Source organism: Fistularia commersonii, chromosome 30, assembly GCF_037954325.1.
Source record: "Fistularia commersonii isolate RoL2024-O1a breed Wild chromosome 30, RoL_Fcom_v1.0, whole genome shotgun sequence".
Classification (NCBI taxonomy): Eukaryota; Metazoa; Chordata; class Actinopteri; order Syngnathiformes; family Fistulariidae; genus Fistularia; species Fistularia commersonii.
This window is the reverse complement of record NC_141313.1, coordinates 6,047,535-6,071,096: the sequence shown is the minus strand read 5'-3', so window position 1 is coordinate 6,071,096 and position 23,562 is coordinate 6,047,535. Positions and strand designations below refer to the sequence as shown.

Genomic DNA, 23,562 nt, shown 5'->3' with positions numbered 1-23,562 from the left:
CGTTTAACAAGCTATTTAATTAATTATACAAAATTTCAGTGAAGACCTCTGTTGTTTTGCGGGGGCCAACAGTCACCTCGAGTTGTTGAATAAACCCACCCTCTCTGGCCAGGCGTAGCAGGTGTGTCTCCATGTCATCTACTTTGTGCTGTAAGATGTAGCTGTGGAACTGGAAAACGGTCAGGACGTCCTGGGAGAGAGCCAAGGCCGGCGATTTGTGCAAAGCTGCCAGATCATTTCTGTCCACCATCTCACCCACAACCAACCCGATCACTGAAAAGAGGAACAAGTAAAGATGTAGACCGTGACACTATCTGGATGCACTGGACCATAAATTTCAACAAGGGATTCAAAGAAGGACATTTATCATCGGTGAATATATCTGGGTTGGATCTGGGATATGTCAATTAAAGCAGATACATGGGGAAAAACTTTTTTCAAAGTACATGAGAGGGCAAGAAGTAAAAAAACAAAAAACAAAAACAACAAAAAAAAAAAAAAAGAAAATATTTGAAAATTAGCTTGTATATATCTATACACTTGCAGGATGTGCAAGATGTTTCCTATTGATAAGTTAGAAATTAACTATGATGTTTATAACATTGCCTGTGAATTCTCAGATAATTAACGTATATTTCTGAGGTCAGAAGACCAATGTTTCCATATCTCTTGAAAGTGAATAACTTCCTGTTTTTTAAATTTTAAATATGAAAAAAAAACAGTTTGGATATTTAATAAATACGTACATTAATTGCCCAGTCTGATTCTTATGAATCAAGTAAGGAACTGTAATGTCACATGGAAGTAATTCAAATATATGTTTTTTTTCTGGTAGACGATAAAATCAACCAACCTGTGTCCCAACTGTCCGGGTGTCTTTCCTGCAGCGTCGCCATATAGCGCTCATTCATGTGGTTAAATACCCTGTCCAGTGTGGTGTGGAAAAGCCCTGCAGACCCGCTACAGTCGGACCACAGCGTCATCAGCCCCTGAAGCTCAGCAAGGGCCGGCAGAACTGGCAGAGGAAGAGCAAAAACTATCAGCACACTGCTGTGAACAGCGGTTCAGCAACTAATTATTAAAAATAAGGCTTCCTGTGCTGTCACCTGGGGTACTCATTCTCCTTATATATGTTCATGAAATAATATTGTTGAAAATAATAATACTTATTAAGTATTATTAAATAAAGCAACTAAATTGAGGGAAATGCACATTGGTATTATGAGCAAAATGTCTGCTGTAGTGCTCCATCTCAATACTTTGTAGTCATATATTATCAAATTTTTTCACATGATTACTAAAAAATACCTGGGAAGACAATTATAATGCTGTATTTTACAGTGCTAGTTTTAAATAGTTTGCAGAGTACCTAATCAGAGTACCTATAAAATTGTACCTAATCATATCATTACTTTATCTGAAACATTACGCGTTATCATTATAAATACAAACCAGCAACAGGTTTAATAAAATAACATAAAACCAGACAAATGCAAAATAAATACAATGTTCCCTCCAGTTGAGCTTTAGCTTAATGCATCGGCCAAAGTATTAAATGAGACCCACCGTCAGCAGCTGATGTGATGGTCCCCAGTCTGTCCACGCTGATGTCTGCTAGCTCCTCCAACAGCTGAGTCTGAGCGGACAGTTTGAGCAGCAGGCCACGACGCTGCCACACCCCGACCCCGCTGGTCAACACCTGCCAAGGCACGGAGACGATAATTACAAATCTGACACGCCAAATTTATAATCTGGACCCCAGACTGAGCTAAATCCAGTTATTTTACAGGAATACGGGAGGCTATTTTGTTAACGCCCCCATCTTTAAGACGATACAAAAAAAGAAAGATGTCTGAAATCAATCCCCTTTTCATGACCAGGTGAAGATAAATAAGGGGGTGTTGTTCAAATTGATTTACTCATTTTGCTGTGGCTTTTCATTCTGCAAATGCAAATTCACATGAACACCCACTGTCTCTGCTGCTAAGCTAAACCGCTGTGACATTTAATCTGGCACCAACGCAGCGGGAGGAACGTTATATGAAGATCAAGATGGAATAGTTCATGAGGTGTTAGAAAAGGATTATTATAAACATTAGCAAGTATAGAAATGTAGCCATCTAACTTCTTCAACCTTAACATATAGTCCCATTTGGATAGATGCTTTTTTTCTTTAAACCTGACCTTTGTCTTTACCTGTATGAGGTGGTAGCAGTACTGCAGATGAATGACAATGGCCACGTCCAGGTTCTCGTTTCCTGTGGTGAGTGGAAGGGGGCTTCCTGCCACGCTGTTTCCCACCCCGGTGTCCTCTGTCAGGGCTTCGCTCAGGTGTCCCCTGGCCTCTGGATGCTGGCCACTGAACACAAAACACACACACAATTACCCAGAGTCAACATCACAAGCAGCACAGATCCACAACTACAGTCTAACATGTTTCACATTGTTTTCTGTGACATGTTTACAGATGCCGATCGAACAAAATCTTATTGTTGTTTAAATGACGGAAAACAAATATTGACAGCAGGTCTCACGTACAGGCAGTTATGATATGTAATCCTAATGATTCATTGAAATGCGGTGAGGTTCAATCACCAAAATCAAAAATAATGTAGCTTCCTTAAAACCAAAAGGTTGAGGAGAGAATGCGACTGAAATATTGGCCCAATTCTTCTTTGTGACATAAAACAATTCTGAGGCAAATCAAGCACGCTCCTGTTTAAAAACAGAGCCTGTTTTGCTGTTTGTTTTGATGCAGAGGGAGTGGAGAAGGTGAAAGGAGAGGAGTCGAGGATTTGTTATCTTTGCAGATTAAAGAGGCGCATGACGCTCTTGAAAAGATTGTAAAGCGGAACAACTTGGTGGAGAGCCATTAAAAGCGATGAGTGTCTTGGATGAGATGCACAGGCAATTGCAGGCAGCTGACTAAGATGTAACTCGTGTGGAGGACATCAGGCTATTTTGATAGGGAGAAGAGATGACCAGGTCAAGTAGAGGGTGATGGAAAAGGAGGAACAGGTATTTGCTGACCAGACAGCAATAACATACAGGAAAGTGGTCAAGTCAATAAGAGACAAAGGTAGGACGATGTTCGGTGGATCATGAGATGAGGATAATAGTTGACTACAGATGTTGTTACAGATGTTGTTCATCAGAAATAAACAAACCCACATAAGGTAAAGGACGAAGAAGGGACCAATCAGGAGCCGACAGCAAGGAGTAAGTCCGGAGAGGATATATGGAGTCAGAACAGATGAAGAACTGTTGATCTTTCGAACTGATCCACATGCTGTGTCAGGGATCAAAGATCAACCCGGGTACCGGAGCTTCGAAACTGCAAACCGCTAAGTTTTTATATAAATATATACACCAAACAGAAAAGGGTGGCGGTGGTGTGGTCCCAGAGGAAGAGAGTGACTGGTGAAAGCCTGACCCTGCAAACCTGTGACAACTGCATAATTGCAGTAGAACCAACGTGGTTGGAAAGAGAGCAAATATTAATAAATCAAACTCCTGATAATATCTAACTGCATTATTTGAAATGTCACCATTTTGATAAACAGAAATATATTAGAAGAACCTGACAGAGCGGATTAGGATCTGCCGTTAAAACGGTAATGCCATATAACATTAACTTCCTCAGAAATGGTTTACTGCCTTCATTTGTTTCTAATCTCCAGAGTTGTTCTCTAGAGCAACTGTTTCTCGTTCCCTTTTAAGATATTTATTGGCCCGGATTTAAAAGCCCTCCGACGAAGATGATGTCTATTTATGTGGGGGATTTAAACTGCAGCATACTAAGTCTTGACAACGGTGTAACTGAAGGGGATACTGCTCCCTCAGGAAATTTAGACATTAGAAAACATTCAGATTTACACATATATGAAAATAATGTGGGGACAGATTGTTATTTGGAGTGCTGGCTGGGGGGGAAACTCCCCCCGAATATCCACAAGGGGGAGCACAGGGGTGGTGCAACACATCAGGTCTCCTTAGGTTATGGTGAAATGTCATTCAAAACAAATGCAAGCAATTGGTACTCATTTTAAAATTCTCATCATTTACAGATCAAATTCAGATTTTTCTGATTTGGTGAATTCTTGTTTATTTTATCGGAATTACTGAATCATTTCTCATTATACTTTAGCTTAGCTTTTGAGTTTCTACTAAATCATCCCGTGTGCTAAGCCTGACCAACTACTCAGCTGAGATACATGTATTGCCCCTACCACACTGTTTAAATACAATATTAATATTCTCTGCTGTTGCCATGATAACCCTGTTTGTCCTGGTATTCATGTCACAATCTTGGTTGAACTTAAATACCAACGTCCAAAAACACAGTTAGCCTGAGTGTTAGAGATTGTGGAAACCTAAATAAAACGTCCTGATCAGATCTTAAATATATTAAATATTCAGCAAGTATGTCGCTTTGATGTTACACGATTATAAAAACACCAATATTGAGAGTTTGCAATTTTTTCTTAAATGTCAAAAAATAATAGATTTCCTCTCAAACATTATCTGTATTTACTTCGCACTTTAAAAGACAGATTTGTAGGCCGGCTTGAAAATCTCTGCTTTGGTTGTTGAAAAACAAAACAGCTTATGTGAAGATATGAGCTCTGTTTTTACTTTCACAATTCTGGGAATTAATTACTTTTGGCTCATGGTTTTTTCTTTCTGCACTTGTATTTTGTAAAAGGTGGCGGGAAACAAGAACTAGAGTCATTTTGGCATCAAATTTATTTTCTTGTAGACTGCGTCATCCCAAGGTCTATGTCGGTGGTTCCCCTGGGCCTCCACTCACCCGATTCTCTCTCCGTCAGCATCAAAAAGCGGAGACCTCTGTGGGGGGAGGCTGAGGACGGCGTTATCGTCGCCGGTGTCCTCGTCATCAAAGTCTGAGGTGTTGAGAAAGTCGAAGCTCTCCAGGGCGCTCTCCACGGTCAGGCTGAGGCTGGAGGAGCGGCTCCTGTGGCCAGGGAGTCGACACTGCGGCGAAGGGGACGATGGTGATTAACAATCGGAAGACATTTTTAGATAAACGGTTCATTTAAAGTCGATCGGAGCGGTAGTTGGGTCACCTTGAGAAGGTCCTCCAGACGCATCACCTCCTGCTCCAGGTCCTGGAGTTCCCGGCAGCGGTGAGTCAGGGACTCTAGTTTCATCAGCAGGCTGTGGATGGCCTCCTCCAGGCTGCTCTCCAGGAAAGCCCTGCTCCCCTCCCCGGCCCAGCTAAGGCTTCCTCCCCCTTCCGTGTGGCCGCCACTCTCTGGAGCGATTTCTGTTGACGTCAGCCTCTTCACCAGCTGCCTGGTCAGGCTGCCCCCTTCCTCTGTATCCAGCTCGACAGGTTTCAGTTCATCCGGGTGGTCCAAGAAAACGTCCTCTGGGGCCACAGTAGACAGGTGGCTGTCAGAGCACAAGGACGGGGCAGCTGAGCCACAGTTGGAGCCAGAATTTCTCTGGGACTCCGTACGCTCCCACTCCGAATCCTCTGTCGCTTCTGCTTCATCACTGGCGAGGCTGGCGCTGGTCCCGCTGTCCCCGCTGTCCCCGCTCCCTCTGCTTCCTGTCTCCTCATCCTCCTCATCCTCCTCCTCGACCAAATGTTCCTCTGCGATGGACCCCTCTCTCGTTGGGAGGATTTGTGAAGCGGAGGTGTCTGTTTCCGGAGGAGTAACGGTGATCTCGGGATTGGACTGGGAGCTGGGGGCCGGGCTCGGGCTGGGCGTGGAGCCGGAGGTGTCGGAGAAGGTGAAGGAGAGACGCTTGCACTGCGCCATGCCGCAGCCGCCGTTCTCAAAGACATCATCTGGTAGAGTGGACTGAAAGGAAAGACAGAGTAAATACACGTAAAAACAAAAATAAACCGAGATGAGTTATACATCACTGCACGTCAGAGATAACAGAGAGAATGCCCGAGGTTGTAATGCTTTTTTCTGATTACTTACAACCAGCCAGGAAATTCTGAACACAGAACACAGGCAATTTATCATGCAGAGAAACATGCAAATCGCCACAAATGGCATTTTGTAGCCAACTGATAAGGACTGAACCACAGCAGCAGCAGCAGCAGAACAAATCCCCACTACATCATAGTGGACACACAACAGTCGGATTAGGAGGGTTGAGGGGCCACAACACACTCACATAGACCTCCAGACTGGATTTGGGCCTTGGCCGGAGTGAGGCCAGGTCACCAAATGAGCGACTGCGCCTGAGCTTCTCTAGCAGGGTGTCTCGGAGCATGTGCAGGAAGGAGAGGCGCTGGCGCTCCACGGGATATGGCTGCCACTTCTTTATGCAATGCACGCAGGGGGTTGGGAAAAGGCGTTGGGGTGTTCAAGTGAGGGCAAGTGAGTAGGGGTACAGGAGGAATGCATGAACATAAAGTAGGACAGAGTGTGGGCGAGGGGATTTAATGTGGGAATGCAAAAGGGGAAGGAGGATAGCAGGGAAATTAGGGTGAGGGTTAATTCAGGGGTAGCACGAGCACATACATTTTAATGCATCAACTTCAAAAACAGTCAAAATTGAGAGCCATTTTTTGACATTTCTACACGGTCTCAGCAGCCATGTGTGCAGGGGGTGTCGAGGTGTGCAAAGCAGAGAGCCAGTCCAGTTCTGCAGGTTATAGGCCTCTAATACTTTCAAATTGAAGCTACAATGAAAACCATAATATTTCTGGAAAAGCGGCTGCCGCTTCCCTTCTGCGAAAATGAATCTAAATGAGGAGTGTGTGCCGGACTCACGAAGAAGGAGGTGTCCTGGAAGGTGGGTGTCTCTGGTGTGCCCTGGCTGTAAATGGACACTCGTCTCTGGATCACAGTTGCTTTGCTCACGTTTCCAGATGACAGGGTCAAGTCCTCCACGTCGAACGGGCTGAAAAGAAACCACGAGAGAGGCGATGTCACCTGCCTGCTGGATGAATTATTGATTTGAAGTCATGTCAATACTGTACCTTGGGCTGTAAAAAAAAAAATCGTGTGAACGCTTTAACACCCAAATAGAAACCCGACCACTTTTCATCAGGAGATTATAATTTTAAATCCTGTCATCATGAAGGGCCATCTTCAGTTCAAACAAAGATGCATGTCTTTACAAAACGACTTCATGTGAAAACAAGAATTGCATTTATGATTAGATTAGATTTACCCTCAAACCACCAAAACATTTTTAAAGACTTCATAAATGACAATGCGGGTGTAAGTCTTTGAGCAGATCAATCAATCAGCAGGTCTTTTGTTTTTGTTGCTAATTTAAAAATCAGGCTCGTGTATTAGGCGAGCTGCCTGGGGGGCCGTGACCCCCAGTCTCCAGGAGCCAGGATTCATGAAATGTTATGAATGACCTTGTTATGATCACGTTTCCCCACCAGGTGGAGTAAAACCTCAAAATCATGTGAACACTAATTTTCACAGCACATATTCTCATGGTCTAGAAAACCAGACAGTAACAATTGGTCCTCTCAGACAGAAATGTCTGCTGCCCTCTGCCGGGAGGGTAGAACCAAAACATTAGATAGGGATTGTTATTTTGTGATATTTCATAAACACTGGAAAAAAAAATTGCAGAATAATGGACTTTTTCCACTTTCATAAACTAAAACTGTTAGGGGTTGAAATAGAACATTGGACACAGAACAAAAGGTGCTTTTTTTAAAAGGTCACCTTAAATCCTGTCTTGTGACAGATAGATTAGAGATAATATCTATACTTCCTTAACTCCCTATTGTATTTTGCTTCATCTGTTGTATTTTGGTTGGCTGCAGTGCAACTATAAAAATATATTTTTTTAAAATATACCAGTACTTACTACCATGTGACCTCCAAGTTGAGTTTAATGGTCCCTAGGTCATTGACGTCCACAGCCACCACCTGCGGCATGGCAGTGAACAGCTCCTTGGTCTCACAGATCACGCTGCCAACCAGCATGTGAGTGGCCAGACCCTTCAGCTCAGTCACCTGAAGGCAGCACATATCTTTTTTTTACTACATGGGTCCGTGAGTAATAGTCTGCCAGGAGACGCTGAGACCCGCTACCTGTAGACTTAACCTGTGAAATGACTCAACAAAATAAAGATGAGCACGAAGTCGCCCATGACTCAGCTGTCTGATTCAAGCTTTTGCATTTTTTCTTGGCTTAAATCAGCCCCAATAAATGAGGGTGCCAGTGACCTCTGACCCCGTCTTTTCCCTGAAACCATAAAATAATACAATTTTCTTTCTACTTTTTCTCCGAAAAATACACGCTTCAAATGAGTTTTTAGAGCGATTTTTAATTAGCACTTTTTGTTTCTTGACCCTTTTAGGTAAATCAGTTATTATTAATCATTTTTTTCTAACTAATTTCTAGCCACTGCCTATGATATTTTCTCCAGACTTCAAAATCAATTTGTGGAGAAAATGACAACATTTTAGATTGTACATTTTTTTTGCCTTGTATGTAACAATGGATTGAATTTCTGAAAATTGACTAGTGATTCTCAAATTGTTTACTTTAGACCCCTAAACAATCCTGGGGAGATATACAGATACATATGATATACAAAAACCAAACCTCTGAAGTCTTTACCCTGAAACACATATATTTACAACTATTTGTAAATTTCTTATTTACAACATTTTACGATGCTTTCATTTTACCTTGATGTTGATGAGATCAGAGATGAGTGGCAAGAAGATCATCTCGTCTCCATCCCAACTCTGCCTGGCGTTCACTTCAATCCTCCCTTTTAACTTCCACCTCTGGCGACCGTAACGCATGAAGATCTAAGGACAATGAAGGCGGCGTGAAGATGCAGAATGACTCACAATCTACAGACAGAATTACACTTTGATACCCGCCAGTTCACTCAGGAGCTAAATATTTCAGAATCGGGGGAACAGGATGAGCTAATGGTAGTTCCCCAATGAAAATAGCTTCCCCTTAACTTCAATGGATTTTTGGAGCCCATTGACTTCATCTCCATTAATGACAATCAACCTTTAAAGGTTTATAAATGTTATAACAAGCTTGTTGTATGGATGCTGGTGGTCATAAAGCTGGTCTATCAACCTCCACTTAAGTTTCCCAACACTGGTGTCTCTGCTGACCCGAACCGTTCATGGGAAAACCGCCATCTTGCCAACATGTTGCAATCATTTCTGAGGATGTGGCCAGTCGATGCTTCAAACGGACTTAAATAAACAGCAGACATCACACACACTAATATATCGTTAAAAGCAAGCATATCTGCTGCTGTATGACTGTGGGCCCTCCTGCGGACAGAGGGTCAGACCATTGCCTGCTATGTGCAGGTTATCGGGGCCACTTGGAAACCTCTGAACCCCACCGAAGCTTGTATTTTTTTTTTTAACTAAGAGATTAAATTGTCCTGCTGGGATGCTGATTGAAAAACGACTTGCCTCATACTGGTCTCCTGGACACAGCCTGGCGAAGCCTGCCAAACCTGTCAAAGAGAGGATAAAGGTTTTCAATCATCATGACAGGGAAGAAAGAAGAAGCGGAAGACTTTCTATTTCCTTGCATTTTCACTCAATAAATAAATAGATCTTGTGTCCATTATAAGGTGGAGGCAGTCTGCATTTCTTCTTTAAAAAGACACTATATTTGGAAATTCTCTGAAATGGCAATATAGTAGGATGCTCACACGTCATCAAATAACCCGAATCAGCACCGGGTGAAAGCCTCCTTTCCAAAAGAACATCAGCCTCCGAACATAATAACATGACATTTGACGAGACAGTTCTGAGCTCACCTTTCATTTTGATATGGAATTCTCCGAGCAGGTTCTCCAGTTCACTCTCAAAGGTGCTCATGTTCTGGAAAGGACAGAAATGACATGACCAATTCCGGTAGGAGCACTTTGTCACACAGGACAAGATGATGAATATTGAGCTGCAGAGGAGGCAGGATAATAGGCCTCGGCCTTTAGGAGGGGTGATGACAGGTGTGTGTGTGTGTGTGTGTGTGTGTGTGTGTGTGTGTGTGTGTGTGTGTGTATATGTGTATAGATGTTGGGGTCTAAAAAAGGTCATGATGTAAGTATGTGGCTCTACATATTAGTGTTTGCACCTCGGGATAATGTGAGCTTTCTCATGTGTGACCCAGTTTTTAAAGGAATCATGCGTAAACAGATCATTTTAGCCTGAACAAGCAGCTCCATTTATAAACCCAACACATAAAAACTGTGCAAAGCAACAGCAGCAGAGGAACAGAGACAAACAGGGCAGTAATGAATTTGTAATGCACAAATCACTCAAAGCTACAAACAGCAAGTCCAAGCAAGTTGCATTTTCAGTTACATTCTCATCCCGGAGCTTTTCATCTGGCAACAGTTACAGAGAGAAAGCATGTTCGTATTGCTTAGCCCAACAGTTTACTTTTTCAGGTGATAATTTCAGTCTATCCACTGATAATATGGGAGTCAAAAGAAAGTATTTCTCGCTGTATTAGTAAATATACTGGTAGTTTATTGCCGCCTGTTGATTCAGTTTGAAATGTGATGTAGTAACTTGTTCATACTATCTACAATCAAGGTTTAATTTACCCAATCCTATCTCTTCTAGACAAGTTATCACCCTAAAGAAGACTGCTATTTTTATTTTTGACCCAAATATTACTCCCCGGGTTTGACTTCATTTGGGATTTTCATATAAAGTTTGGAAAAAGGCACCACTGACCCCTGCTTATTTTAGAGCTGAATCATTGAGTCAGTTAGTTGCCAAAAACAATATAAGTTTTATCATTTCCAGTCATTACTTCGATGTGCCTATTTTCTGATGTCTTTGGTCCCCAGTGACAGAGAGGAGAATATTCTGGGTAAGAGATTGCTGACTGCTATGATAAAAACAACAGACAGGCATTATTAAAACATATCCTTCATTTACTGCTGATGATGCTCTGCATCAGTACCTCTGTGTATTCTTTGTAGCGGCGGTTGACCTCTGCAATGCTCTCCTTGGTGCCTTTAGTGGAGGGGGATGAAGAAAAGGCCTGTTTCATCCGGATGGCGCCTTCCCTCAGACGACTCTGGATGCAGAAAGCCTCGTACAGCTCGTCCACCTAAAAAAAAAAAAAGGGGGGCGAAAAAGCTTTTTTGGCGCGCCAACACGAGAGGGGCATTTCTGTGATAATCGTAAAGAGTCTATACGATTATCTTTCAAACTTTAAGTACTTTGTCTATAGTACTTTTGTCTATAGTAAAGAATATCATAAGGAACAAAATAAAACAACCCTGGGCAGCAAGCAAACTTATGAAAAACATTCAACTGTCATCCTAATTTTTCCGGATGTGTTCAAATCAAACTGAGTCGGCAAACAGCTTTGGGCCTCTGCTGCATTTGCTAACTTTTATCAAGACAGTTTTGGCAAGAGAAAAAAAAAATAAAAACAGCTGAAATAAAAAAAAGGAAACAGAGGTTGTGTTTCGCAATCTTCGGATTCAAGTAAGGAGAAAGTGGTGGTGGAAAAAGAAACGCCCGGCAAAGTTGAAAGGCACAGTCGCACCAATGCAAGGATGATGCACTGATATCAAGACTCGCCAGGAGGGACAGGATGGAGACGAACGCCGTGAGAGGCCAGTGAGCCGGCACAGCTGCTACGTCTCAGCATAACTGCAGCCTCTGGTGGCGGACGGCTGTCCCATCCCAGTCTGCGGCCCGGTGGGAAACTCCCAAAGCGAGGGAGCGACAGCCGCTGTTTAGAGCTCATTTGGAAACGTCAGTTCAGCCTCGGTTTGCCGAGGCTGATGAATATTGAGCTGCAGAGGAGGCAGGATAATAGGCCTTGGCCTTTAGGACAGGTGATGACAGGTGTGTGTGTGTGTGTGTGTGTGTGCCCAACCAATCACTTGGGTAGAGAGAGAGAGAGAACGGCTGCAAACGTACAGCCTCCCAGCGTGAACTAGAACTGATCGGCGGCCCACCATGCTGCTTTGGGTGGAGGCACTTCAGCACCAGATGAGGTTCTTGCTTGATCCACAGAGTCTCCATCTGTGCAAATAACATTTTCTAAACTTTCTATATCTAAATCTATGGGCCTTAAGCTTTATCCAGGTCAGAAAAAGTGACAGACTGAAGTCACATGTTAGGACTCTGGCTGGCTGGCTGTGTTAGTAGATGTCATCACTCATTTTTGGAGGATTTTTTTTTTTTTTTAAATATAACTCTGTTGGCACAGTGGTTATGGCCCCTGCGACTCTGAGTGCAGGAAAAGCAGTGTAGATACAATAGATACTGCATGAATAATAAAACCTCAAAATCCACATTCAAGTTATCACTAGAACGCCCCTATTTTGATATCACATTGAAGCACAGTTCTTTGGCAGAAGGACTTCAGCTCAGTTACAATAAAAAAAACTTCTGCTGAGTCATTCCGAGTAGCTCCTGTGAAAAATGCACCAACACCACAATTTCTCGGTGTTCTGTCCGTCTCATGTTCCCACTTCCCGAAACCACTTATGATCGGATCATCATCCAGGCAAAACAAAACACCTCTGGTGAGCCTCATCAAAGAGAAACGCTGCAGCCAGACTGATGGGAAGCATTAAAATATTGATGCCTGGCGCTCTTGATAGCGTTCATTAGAGACAAGGGAGAAAATGGGCCATTCTGGCTCCACTTCTCGGAGTGTTTGTTTGGGCGTCTTTATGTCCAACACTGTTTCACTGCCATGTCTGAGAAAGCTGATCCTGTGACTGTATGTGGACGTGTACAAACATGTTGGGGGGACATGTTTTTGCCGTGGTGGGTGGGCTCAAATCACATGGGGGGTTATGATACGGTGAAATTCTGCAAGGATGTGAATATTAAAGGGGTGGGTAATATAATCTGATTATGTTGTCTTCATCTTATTGATATGGAAAAATAAACCACAATGCTATGAAACTTTGATATTGATATCATGTATGCAAAAATAGGGATATGTCGGCTAAAGGCTATCTTTTTTTAGAGAGACAAAACAGCCTTTTGTTAAAAAGTTTGGGGAAATCTCCTGAATGGAACTAAAACACTGATTAAATGACCTTTCATAAACGCTTAAAATCTAATCTTTTAAATACTGTTTTATAAGAATAAAAAAATATATATATTCTGAGCCCCAAAGAAATAAATATCTTCTGCAAATTATTTCTAAATCCTTTTTAACAGTTAGATAAACTTTGCCAACATTTAGATTAAACACCCTGGCATAATACTTGATTTATTATTTATAATTCATGATTTATATAGGTCTATTACTGTATAATGTCAGAGTCCTGAATAATGGATTAAGGTGCTCAGTTTTCTTTTGGATCGATCTGGGACCTCCTCCCTCAATAATTTAACCTCAAAACATATTTAAGCAGGAAAGGAAGACATTTAAAATAAATCTACACCGTCTCATTGTCTACATTTGATGTATCTAGATGAACACAATAAACAGATGATTTTTAAATGAATAAATAGATAAATAAAAAAATCCCATCAACCTAAGCAGCCCCTTTACTGACCCCCCTCCGCCAGCCACCGGCGGGGACCCGGCCCCGCCTGTCTGTCTGTGGTATGTGGTGCATGTGGTGCGGCTGCAGCAGCTGGGCTGAGCTGCTAGAAAACACCCTCCAGCCACAACTGTTATTCTGAGCTCTGGGTTCAACATGGCGCTGAACCAAAGCCAACAATTGACAGCTTGAAAAAAAAAAAAAAAAAACAATAAAAAAAAAAAAAAAAGTTTGTTGACAAAAGCCATGAGGAGAGACAGAAGAAACAAAACATGTGAATCCATTTGAACTTTTGCACATACGGGTGCAATATGACGGTATTGTGCTCGTAAAGGAGTAGGTGACAACAATGTGTCAATAATTTGGAGGAAATTGTGTGTTAAAGTGAAAAATAAATGGCCCTCACAAACCAAAGCTAATGAGCAGCCCTCATTCTGCAGGAACGATTGCCAGTCATATCATTATCGACAAATTAGGCTCATTTTTGTCCCAAATTAAAAAAATGTCCCTCTTCAAGGTCAGCCAAGTTTTACTCCAGAGGACGGCCAGCAGCATATTGCGGCGCCTTGGGCACGACTCACCCCGGAAAACAGGGAGAAGAGGAACAACAGAAATGTCAACACAAGCAGATGGATGAACTTGCAAACACCCGTTTTTGAGCAGAACTGCAATCCTCTGGAAACACAGTTTTTGGCAGGATCAGAGGGATTATATAAGAAGTAAACTAGAGGTGTAGTAGTGACACCAGCATGTTCATTTAAAAGAGCTGCTTCTTTTTTTAAAGCAGCTCCTGGTTTAAAGTGGACCAGATCTCAAGAGTAACCCTCACCAACGGTTGTGAGATTAAATGCAGCTCAAAAGATACTGGATGTTTTTTTTAGAAGCCACGGTGAGAGTTCAGAATCGTCTTATATTCATTCCCTCATTATCTATGCAATTCATTGGTATATCATTCATGCATTATCTATAATGCCTATCCTGCAGTCAGGGTTGCGTTGGGGCTGGAACCCATCCCTGCTGTCAGTGGGAAGGCAGGGTTCATCCTGTACTGATCACAGGACCACATAAAGAGATCTACAGCTATTCACTCTCTCATTCCCACCTCTGGGCAATTTAAGGTCTCCAAGGAACCCAGATAGTGTTTTTGCACTGTGGGAGGAAACCTGAGAACCCAGAGGAAAACCACAAAGACATGGGGAGGACATGAGGATTGATATTAGAGCAGCATTTCAATGTTGTTCTAATTTAATCTATTTTTTCATCTAAGATCTGGCAAATCATCTTCGACAACAATTGCAACCACACCGCCGCACACTCTTGTCAGACACACATGACATTTTCTCATGGAGAACAGATGCAGGAGGTTATTAAAATTCAACAACTGGGGATAAAAATCATGAAAAATGAACACAGAAAGTCACTAAAACAGCATATTTTGTGATAATACAACTTTAGGATGACAGAATCACAACAGCTGTATTTAGTTTTCTAGATAAAGATGGCATGCAGGAGGGAATTAATAAACAACAACCAGATATTTTTATAAAGTATTCATCTGTGATCATGGCTCCAATATGAAATTTGACAGAATTCTTCTGTTGTACTCAAGTCTCTGTATCATTACCAGTTCAGTGCTGTTTACTAAACACGCATGGCTCAGCTACCAAGCGAGGAATCATGGGAAATCAGATAATCAATTACACCTGGGCAAGGAAAATGAAGCGACCGGGCTTATTGTTATTTTGTTTTCAGGATAATTCCTAAAAATCTGAGCCGATTATTGTTAGTGTGACGCACATACAGGTAAATGGTTTCCAAGACAAGGAGTTTTAAAGGATTGTGTTTGTATCTACTGCACATCTGTGTTAAGTCGGTGGGATTGTGAAGACGAATCTTGTGGATACAACAGGAATCCTCTTTACGGTATAGCCATTATCCTGTGTCCTGGCATAATGGTGCTTGTACACGCACACACACACACACACACACACACACACACACACACGGGCACACACGCAGTGGCAGGAGGCAAGTGATTATAAGGAGATTAAAAGAGGCGGGCCACATCAAACAACACAACACACACGCATCCCGCTCTCTGGGGAACTCTTGGGTGTGTGTGTTTGTGGCAAGATTAGTATTTAAGGAAAGCGTCATTATACCACTAAATAATCGGATGCAGACTATTCACACTCACTTTGGATTGAATTTGGCACATGGTTTATGCACACACACCTCTGTCTCAGGAGGGAGAGGAGGAGTCTAGCAGCTGCACTTCTCAACTTCAATCTCTGTCTCTCATCACTTTAATGATGCCCTGCTGATATCAGTGCCCAGCACAAACACACGCGCGCACACACACACACATATATTTATAAAGCTTGTAGCACACACACTGGGCCCTATCCCATCCCAGACATCATAGGGGTTGTATTGTGCCACCTGCCTCCTCCATGTGTGCCAATTACTGCAAGGACATCTGCAGCCAGCAAGCAGAACCATCAAGAACAAAAGGCCAGGCTGATGTGTGTCACAAAGCCACACACACACACACACACACACACACACACACACACACATACACACATGTGATAACAACTTGCTGATGGATGATTGTTAAGTCATCCCTCGCGGCGGCCGTCTTGCACAAAAAGATGCGTCCGCACGTCTGCTTCTTGCCGCTGATTTGCCGGAAGTTGCCGGCAAAATCCATACACTAAACCGACCAGATCCTGTTTTTCTAGAGGCTAAATATTATACAAGCATCACTCGCGACTCTTGAATGTGTGCACAAAAATATAAAAGGTGTTGATTGACCCGCCCCCGTCATTAACTCCCTCTTTAACATGCCTGCTTTAAGGTTTCCTACTCTGTCAACACACCTTTGCCACAACCAGCATGCATGTCCCAACACAAACACACACACACAGTTTTATCAGTGTGCACACTGACTACTTCTAATGAAATGTGAGGAGGAAATTAAGTGCTACAGTTAGATGTAACCCAAAAAAAAAAGAAAAATCAGCATGTGACAATTTATGAAACCGCACATAATTACACATCTAAAGTATTTATCATAATCAGACTATTTCCTCAAGGCTGATTCTCAAAGGAAAAAAAAACACAAAAACTTCACATCCTCTATGCATTTCTAATTTCTAGTTGAATTATCTCCCGGCTTCATACATACTTCTGCTAATTTGTAGATAGAAGAATGTTTACGAAATGCTCGGCAGGATTTTTTTTGTTTAACTGTAGTGTCATCTGAAAAAACAAAAACATCATCTCACTAAAATACCACTTGCTTCCGATTTGTATGTTTGACGATATAATTTACATTTTAATGTTCAACGATGTGAATGGATGAATTACTGAGAGCTCACATCAGCAGATGAACCCACAAAATTATCATTCTGTGACTGATTGTAGTCCTTTAATGAGGATAAGACAAGTAAATCTATTTCTGTTTGTACTTATGTGTGGCTTAAATAATATCAATCTTACATTGCTGTGACTCCTCTCCATTTGTGGAGATTCTGCCCAGCAGGGTAAATTATTGTGGCGTGGCCGGCCGTGAGGTTAAGCTCCATTCAGGTAGAAGAGGTTAAGTTCTTTTAAGTCTGTGTGTGTGTGTGTGTTTAGCAGCTGATGACACGTCCAGAGCAGCGAGTGAGCATTGTTATTAGTTTATTTGTACGCCATTAGTGATTGTTTTTCTGAGATATATGAAAATAATTTGGCAAAACAGGACTCTGTGTTCGTTTATTTCTTCAACAATGCGCAAGAATCCACCAAGGCTTAATTTCAAATGCAAGGGGGAATGACTTCTTCAGTCCCCCTTTGACCGAAGCCTCTGGAGGCCAGCCCGTGCTTCTAAAAAAACCTACAATGGTTTCAAGTCAATGGAAGAAAGAAGCTGTAAAACTACTAAAAACATTGTGTATCTTCTGGGAAAGGTTGGAGTGGTGAATATACATTATCAAATTAAGGAATGTATTTACAAACATCTTTACATTTTCTTTATATCTCCCATCTGACTTGTCTGCAGAGTTTTGGAGCACTGAGGTATATTTGGAAAGAAAAGACCACCGGTGGCAGATTTAACACATTTAGTGATGCATTACCTTTGAGGTTTTTACCTGCCCCACAAGATGAATCAATCACTCATTTACCATTTCAAATATTTACAACTATGCTCCAATCTATTTTTGCACTGAACCTGGAAAAGAACAGAGGGTGATTCATCTCGCAAAGACGTCGACGGGAGACTTTGAACGTTTGTTTGAAACGCATCTTGTGAAAACTAGTTTTTGATTATTCTCCTGTTTTAAAGCCCGAGTGGAACTCTCATGCAAACCCATTTCCAGAGTCTCTCAGACAACCTATTTCTAAATACCTTTCATTAAAACATCTTCCTGTTTTCTCCATCACTTCATGTGCTGGTCCCTAAGGACTCTGCCAATCGCTCCCCGCTGTAGCCAACTAACAGCCTTGACCTAGATTCACTCCAACGCTTCAGAAGCGCAAGACAAATCCATCTTGCTGAATATATACGTTTTCGTATGTTTTGTTCCAGACATGACGCAGAGCTTTTGTCTGTCAGGATGCGGTTGATGATAAAGGGTTAACGTCACCTAATAGAAGATGTACTTTGGGCTCAATGGGGCCTCAAAGGTTTGGTCTTCAAGTAACCATGGTTACCTTTGGAGGGCACCGTTGTTTGGGCGTGTGTGTTCTGATATCCTGCTGTCACATCTGATTTGACACACAGCAAGGGACAGCACATAAGAGGACCACAAAAGAGTCAGAGGAAGAAAAGTCAAAGAACTTCACAAACCGTAAAGGGGATTAATGTCCCCAACATGCGACCTGGGAGGCGACAACAAAAGGAAAGAGTCTACACTCCCGGGCCAGGCAATCGCAGCGGGGAAAATTTCACTACAAGCGATAAGAAGGGGGTACCTTGGCTGATAAATCAACACATGAACTAGAAAAAGGTTGGGTTGTCGCCATAAACCAGCAGAGCTAACCTCTAAACGCATCAGTGGACGTTTCCAATAAACGTTAACATTATAAAAAGACATACCTACTTACATATACGTATCTTTATACATAGATGTCTATATAGATATATATATATATATCATGGCTTCAACTCATGCCTCAGTTGACAAATATAAATTTACCCCCAGCTGTATGACAAACAGTCGGAATATCAAGGATGCCAAAGTTGTGATAGTGACTTGCTGAGTACAGGGCTAAAGATGGCCCGCACTTTTAGCAAAAACTTTATGCTCCAACAAAATGAAATCTTGTGTCGGTTGTTCGTTGGCATCATCCTGGGAGAATCATTAGGACGTATGGTAAAAACGGCACATAAACGTCAGTAAATTACACTGACTAGAGTTCAAAAGTGGAAAAATGTCTTGTGATTGGAGTGAGACGCGAAGAGAATAAAATGTCGGCTTCTTGAGCGGCAGCGCAGACATCGAGATGAAGACCGGGAAGTCAGAACATCGACAATAATAAGGCTCATTCTGTTCTTACCTTGCTCATGTGAAACTCTAGCCGTCTCATGTATCGCTCAATGGCTTTGATTTGCTGCAGACAGACAAATGACAAAAGAGTTTCTCCAGAGCTCGAGGGATCTGACTGTAAACATTATCATTTGCATGTTCATGATCCAGGATTTAATGAGGTAGGATTTGGCAGAGCTTTGCTGTCAAAAACTGACATATGTAGACATTAATTTCAGGTAATGGGAAAAATGACTGGTTAAATGTTGTGTTATTCTTCTATGCAAATATCCTTTTAAGCTATGTACATACTTTATTCTCTTGCAGCATCTGACAGCTCGTGGCTCTTTCCTCCTGTCCCATTACTTTCCCCTCTTTCATCACTTTTCCGTGCATTATTCCTCAAATCCCTTTTTTTTTTCTCCCCCCTCCAATCAACTCTCTTCTACATCAAACATTCCCCCGACCACACCAAACTCGGAGTGGCTGTTTCAGCACACCCTTCCCTCTGTAAACTCACCTTGTCAAGATCATACAGCACTCCCTGGAGTGAAAACACACGAACAGACACACACACACATAGATACACAGTTACTACAGGAGAATGAGTCTGTATAAGTAATTCAGAGATTATAGCAGTTGTGTGGCATCAAAAAGGAATCGCATTAAGCTGAAACTCAAACGTGTGTGTAACTATGTGCAATGTGTGAAAGCATATTCATTATAGCAGACTTTTACCGTTTAATTAACAGTTTGGTCAATCTTGATGTTTGGGAGAGAACAATAATCAGATACCAATGACTTGAGGAATATTTCCAATATAATGATAATGCTAAACTGTTGATTATGACCTGCTACTCAGCACTTTTGTAAATAGATGAGCAATCTTTAAAGGCTACTTGCTCTTAGAAATCATAAAAACATTGACGTCTTTCAAATTCCCGTCACCCTTTGAACTTGTCATAAACTTTGAGCTGGAATGTAAAGTAGCGTTCAGCAGTGCCTCACCAGTCGAGAGTTCCTCTTCATGTCCCTCATCAGGACGGTGAGTTTATCCAGCTCTGTTTGATGAACCTCCAAATATTCACTGGGGGGAAGGGGGCAGGGAAAAAAAAAGGCTTTTACACTCATGCAATAAAGTAGAACATTTTATACACGTAACATTCGGTCCTGGATACACCGTCTGAATGCCTTGAAAAGACAGTGTCGACATTCAAAATTAATAAGCGATGCTGTTTCAAAATATTGAATTCACAATATTGAGGAAACTTGTTTCACTGTGTGAATTAATAAAACATGCGTGTAACTACTCACTCCAGGCCTTGTTTGAGCGCTGTGTAAACCTCCTCCAGTCTTTTGGGCTGCGGCTCTCTGGAGCTGCTGGCTCCCTTGTGACCTGACAGGTGGGTCTTCTTGGGTTTGGACTGAGGCTTCTTCTGCACCATAGAGTTTCCCATGAAGGAGTTGCAGCTACACAAACACACAAACAATAGCGCTCAGATGTCCGCATTGTACCCTGAGGGAAATTTGGCGCCTCCTGTAAACAAAAACTCTTAATACTTTTAGATGGAATGTTAAATAGTGACATTCAGTGCCTCGAAGTCCAAAGCTCCTGAACCGGTGGGTGCTGGAGACTCAGCCAAGAGGGAATAACACTGGGCACAGAAAATGTTAACTTCTCCCCATAGCTGTGACCTGAGGGTCGCGTTAAATTCACAAACAAGAAGTTTCTGTCAAAAAGTATAAGATGGAGACAGACCTTATGTGGGCGGCCCTCTGTGCACTGTGGGGGCACGCTCTGGCTGCCTGCTTTTGTTGAATTTCACACAATTTTCTTCTACATCTGTGAAATTTGACAATGGTCGGTGTTGAGTGCGCCGCGTTAGCGCCAACTTTGAGACATCGTCCTCTCCTCATAGTTAAATCCACCCCTGCGGTGCCCGCTGACAGTGACGGACTGGTGTGATCCCTCTGTGTGACTGACAGCTCCCCCCTTCACAGTAACATGATGTCATATAGTGTGTTTATTCTAAGTGAGATCAAAGTTTTCCTCCGTGAGGTGATATCATAACCTGTGAGCACACGTGCTCATAGCCTCCCAGGTCGCATGTTGGGGTTTGTGACATCATAGCCTGTTTGTGACATCATAGTCACACACATCATAGCCTGTGTGTGTGTGTGTGTGTGTGTGTGTGCGTGCGCACACACACACACACACACGCACACGCACACATGCACACACGCACACACGATTGGAAGTAGGTGGATTGTATACCTTCAACAAATACTGTAAACAAATTGACTTAATGAACAAATTTCAAAGCTAACAGCCTTACAGCAACATCCCTTCACCCCTTCATGACATTTTGTGCCAAAACCTCCCCGCTTGTGATAGAATTATTTTGATGGCAACATTCGACGCTGGTAAATTGTAGCCCACCTTTTGGCAACATGACCGGTACCTAAGGTTTCAGTCAGACTACTTGATGAAGAAAGACGCAGCAACACAATTCTTAAGGCAATAATTACTGTGCAATGGGGGAAGGGAAGGGTCCACCTCCTCTTTGCTTCCTTTTGTGACATCACAAGATGCCTTTTCATACGGATGCACAACAGCGGACAACACAACTGAATTTGAGAGACGAGATTGTAAGTGAAAAGAGACCACAACAAAACCGGCGAAGGCCATTGAAAGCACATGGATGAATATCACCATGAAAACTCAACGCTAGAGAAACATTATCGTGTCTGAAGTTTGTGAGTTAAGTCGCAAATATTGCAATGCGGTACGAAAAAGTAACGGGATCTAATGTCTGCAAGATAGACAAAAAATAAACACCTTGAGATCCTGAAACTACCAATGTGATTGTGACTGAAATGATCCTGGTTTCTATTCTGCCTTCTAAACATCAACATCATGAGACACCCAAGTATTGATTACTTCAAAGTATATTAAAGAAACATTTTAAAAGACAGAGGTTATGTACTAAAAGTATAGATTACGATAGATTTGATCAGTCAAACTCTAGATGTGACAGACAACAATTTTATTAATAGCTATGTTAATAAATGTTCTTACGTGGCTACATTTTACAAGGGGAGAGAAGAAGGTGACTCATTTACTGGAAATTATTTTGACCCAAAAATTCAGTCATTGGTCAGACTGACAGCCCTATGTGGTGGCTGATGGGATTTAAAGGAAACTTGAAATGAAAACGAAGAAAAAGTTCTCTATCACTTAAACAAAACTGTGTTCCATTGCATTATCACTGACGTCTATTATTATTCAAATAAAATGCTATCAAAAATTTTCAAGAAGCGCCTGGAAGGATCTCATCATTATTTAATCTCATTTGTCAGATGAAGAGGCTGTCATGACTGTTTACATGACTGCCAAGATAATAGCAAAACAGTCTGCCATTTCTCCTGTGTATGTGTGTGTAAAGATATATATGCTTTCTAATGCCATCAGCAAAACCTGCCAAGTTATGCAAAAGTAAGCATTGGCGCTTACGTGTATGTGCACACACATGCGTGCACGAACCAGAGTAGTGAGCCTTTTTAGAAGTGGCATGGATGTGCTAAACATCACATGAGTGCACAGATGCAAACATGAACCTTCAACCCCCTCAGTGACTTTGTCCTCAGCGCAGATCTAGATCATCTTCTGCTGGAGTGAACTTAAAAACACGCAGATCAACTCTGATGCATCGCACTTTGAGCTACTAATGACATTCAGGGGTTATTCATCCCAACCCTCTGCCACCCCCAGCTGGGCTAGAGGTAATCAGAAAGCAGCGAGCCTTGCCTCTTACCCTCGGAATAAACAGTAACAGACCGACTCATTATAAGTGACCCAATCTAGTCTTGATGTTGAATTTCTTGATTTCTGAGGATGCTTGGATTATTAATCTATGATGAATTAATATTCTAACTGATTTTTGTGTCGTCATCCGTACAATAATTGTTTTTTTAATCCAAATTGGTCAGGATGTTCAGTTAATCTGAGCCTTATTTTGGAATGAGAATAAGGCTTTTTAACGTTTTTAATTAAGCCGAGCATCATCGCAAGGATTTTTCTCCTCGTGTCTTTTAACATTTTAGGTCACACTCATCTCACCCACTCTTGCTCATTTCAATTTTAAATCCATCACAGATTTAGCAGACAAATGACATTTCCTGAGACGTAATGAAACAACCCCCGAGTCAACTACCAGCTCCAGTGCCTGACAAGTTGGAACGTGCCACGTCGCCTGAAAGCCAGGGAACGCAGCGCAACTTCGGCTAAGCCGCCACAAATCTAGGGCACCGCTGAATGAGAGCGGTGCGTAGCCCTGGGGGTCACGCAAGCTGTGGTGCAGCAAGGTCTCTTGGTGGGAAGGCAAATAAGAAACACACATAACACAGTTCCATACTGACTTTTGCTTTGGCTTTAGCCCACATGCACAGATTTCCTTTTGTGGGTCTGGGGGCGATATTTACACATGCGGAAATGCACATGACACATGCACATGAGTGCACACAAAGGCAGCCTTTGCCAGATAACACACATTCGCTAAC

General features: G+C 42.2%; 1 protein-coding gene across 4 annotated transcripts in view; it reads right to left on the bottom strand.

Annotated features, from left to right (window-relative positions):
* The window catches only part of ripor2 (RHO family interacting cell polarization regulator 2), a 64,882-nt gene that overhangs the window by 4,161 nt on the left and 37,159 nt on the right, over positions 1-23,562 (bottom strand). For 2 of the 4 annotated variants that reach the window (XM_086177669.1, XM_086177670.1), the window contains exons 3-19: positions 20,317-20,472; positions 20,011-20,089; positions 19,523-19,546; positions 19,034-19,087; positions 10,924-11,073; positions 9,767-9,830; positions 9,414-9,457; positions 8,652-8,777; positions 7,822-7,970; positions 6,759-6,888; positions 6,157-6,303; positions 5,088-5,831; positions 4,811-4,995; positions 2,197-2,359; positions 1,567-1,699; positions 854-1,015; positions 100-273 (exon numbers count right to left, since the gene is read on the bottom strand). In XM_086177669.1, coding sequence (XP_086033795.1) covers positions 100-273; positions 854-1,015; positions 1,567-1,699; positions 2,197-2,359; positions 4,811-4,995; positions 5,088-5,831; positions 6,157-6,303; positions 6,759-6,888; positions 7,822-7,970; positions 8,652-8,777; positions 9,414-9,457; positions 9,767-9,830; positions 10,924-11,073; positions 19,034-19,087; positions 19,523-19,546; positions 20,011-20,089; positions 20,317-20,472 — 2,684 coding nt within the window. Of the gene's footprint in view, positions 1-99; positions 274-853; positions 1,016-1,566; positions 1,700-2,196; positions 2,360-4,810; positions 4,996-5,087; positions 5,832-6,156; positions 6,304-6,758; positions 6,889-7,821; positions 7,971-8,651; positions 8,778-9,413; positions 9,458-9,766; positions 9,831-10,923; positions 11,074-11,935; positions 12,003-19,033; positions 19,088-19,522; positions 19,547-20,010; positions 20,090-20,316; positions 20,473-23,562 lie in introns of those variants that run through there. The other 2 variants (XM_086177671.1, XM_086177672.1) reach the window with 2 other exon arrangements.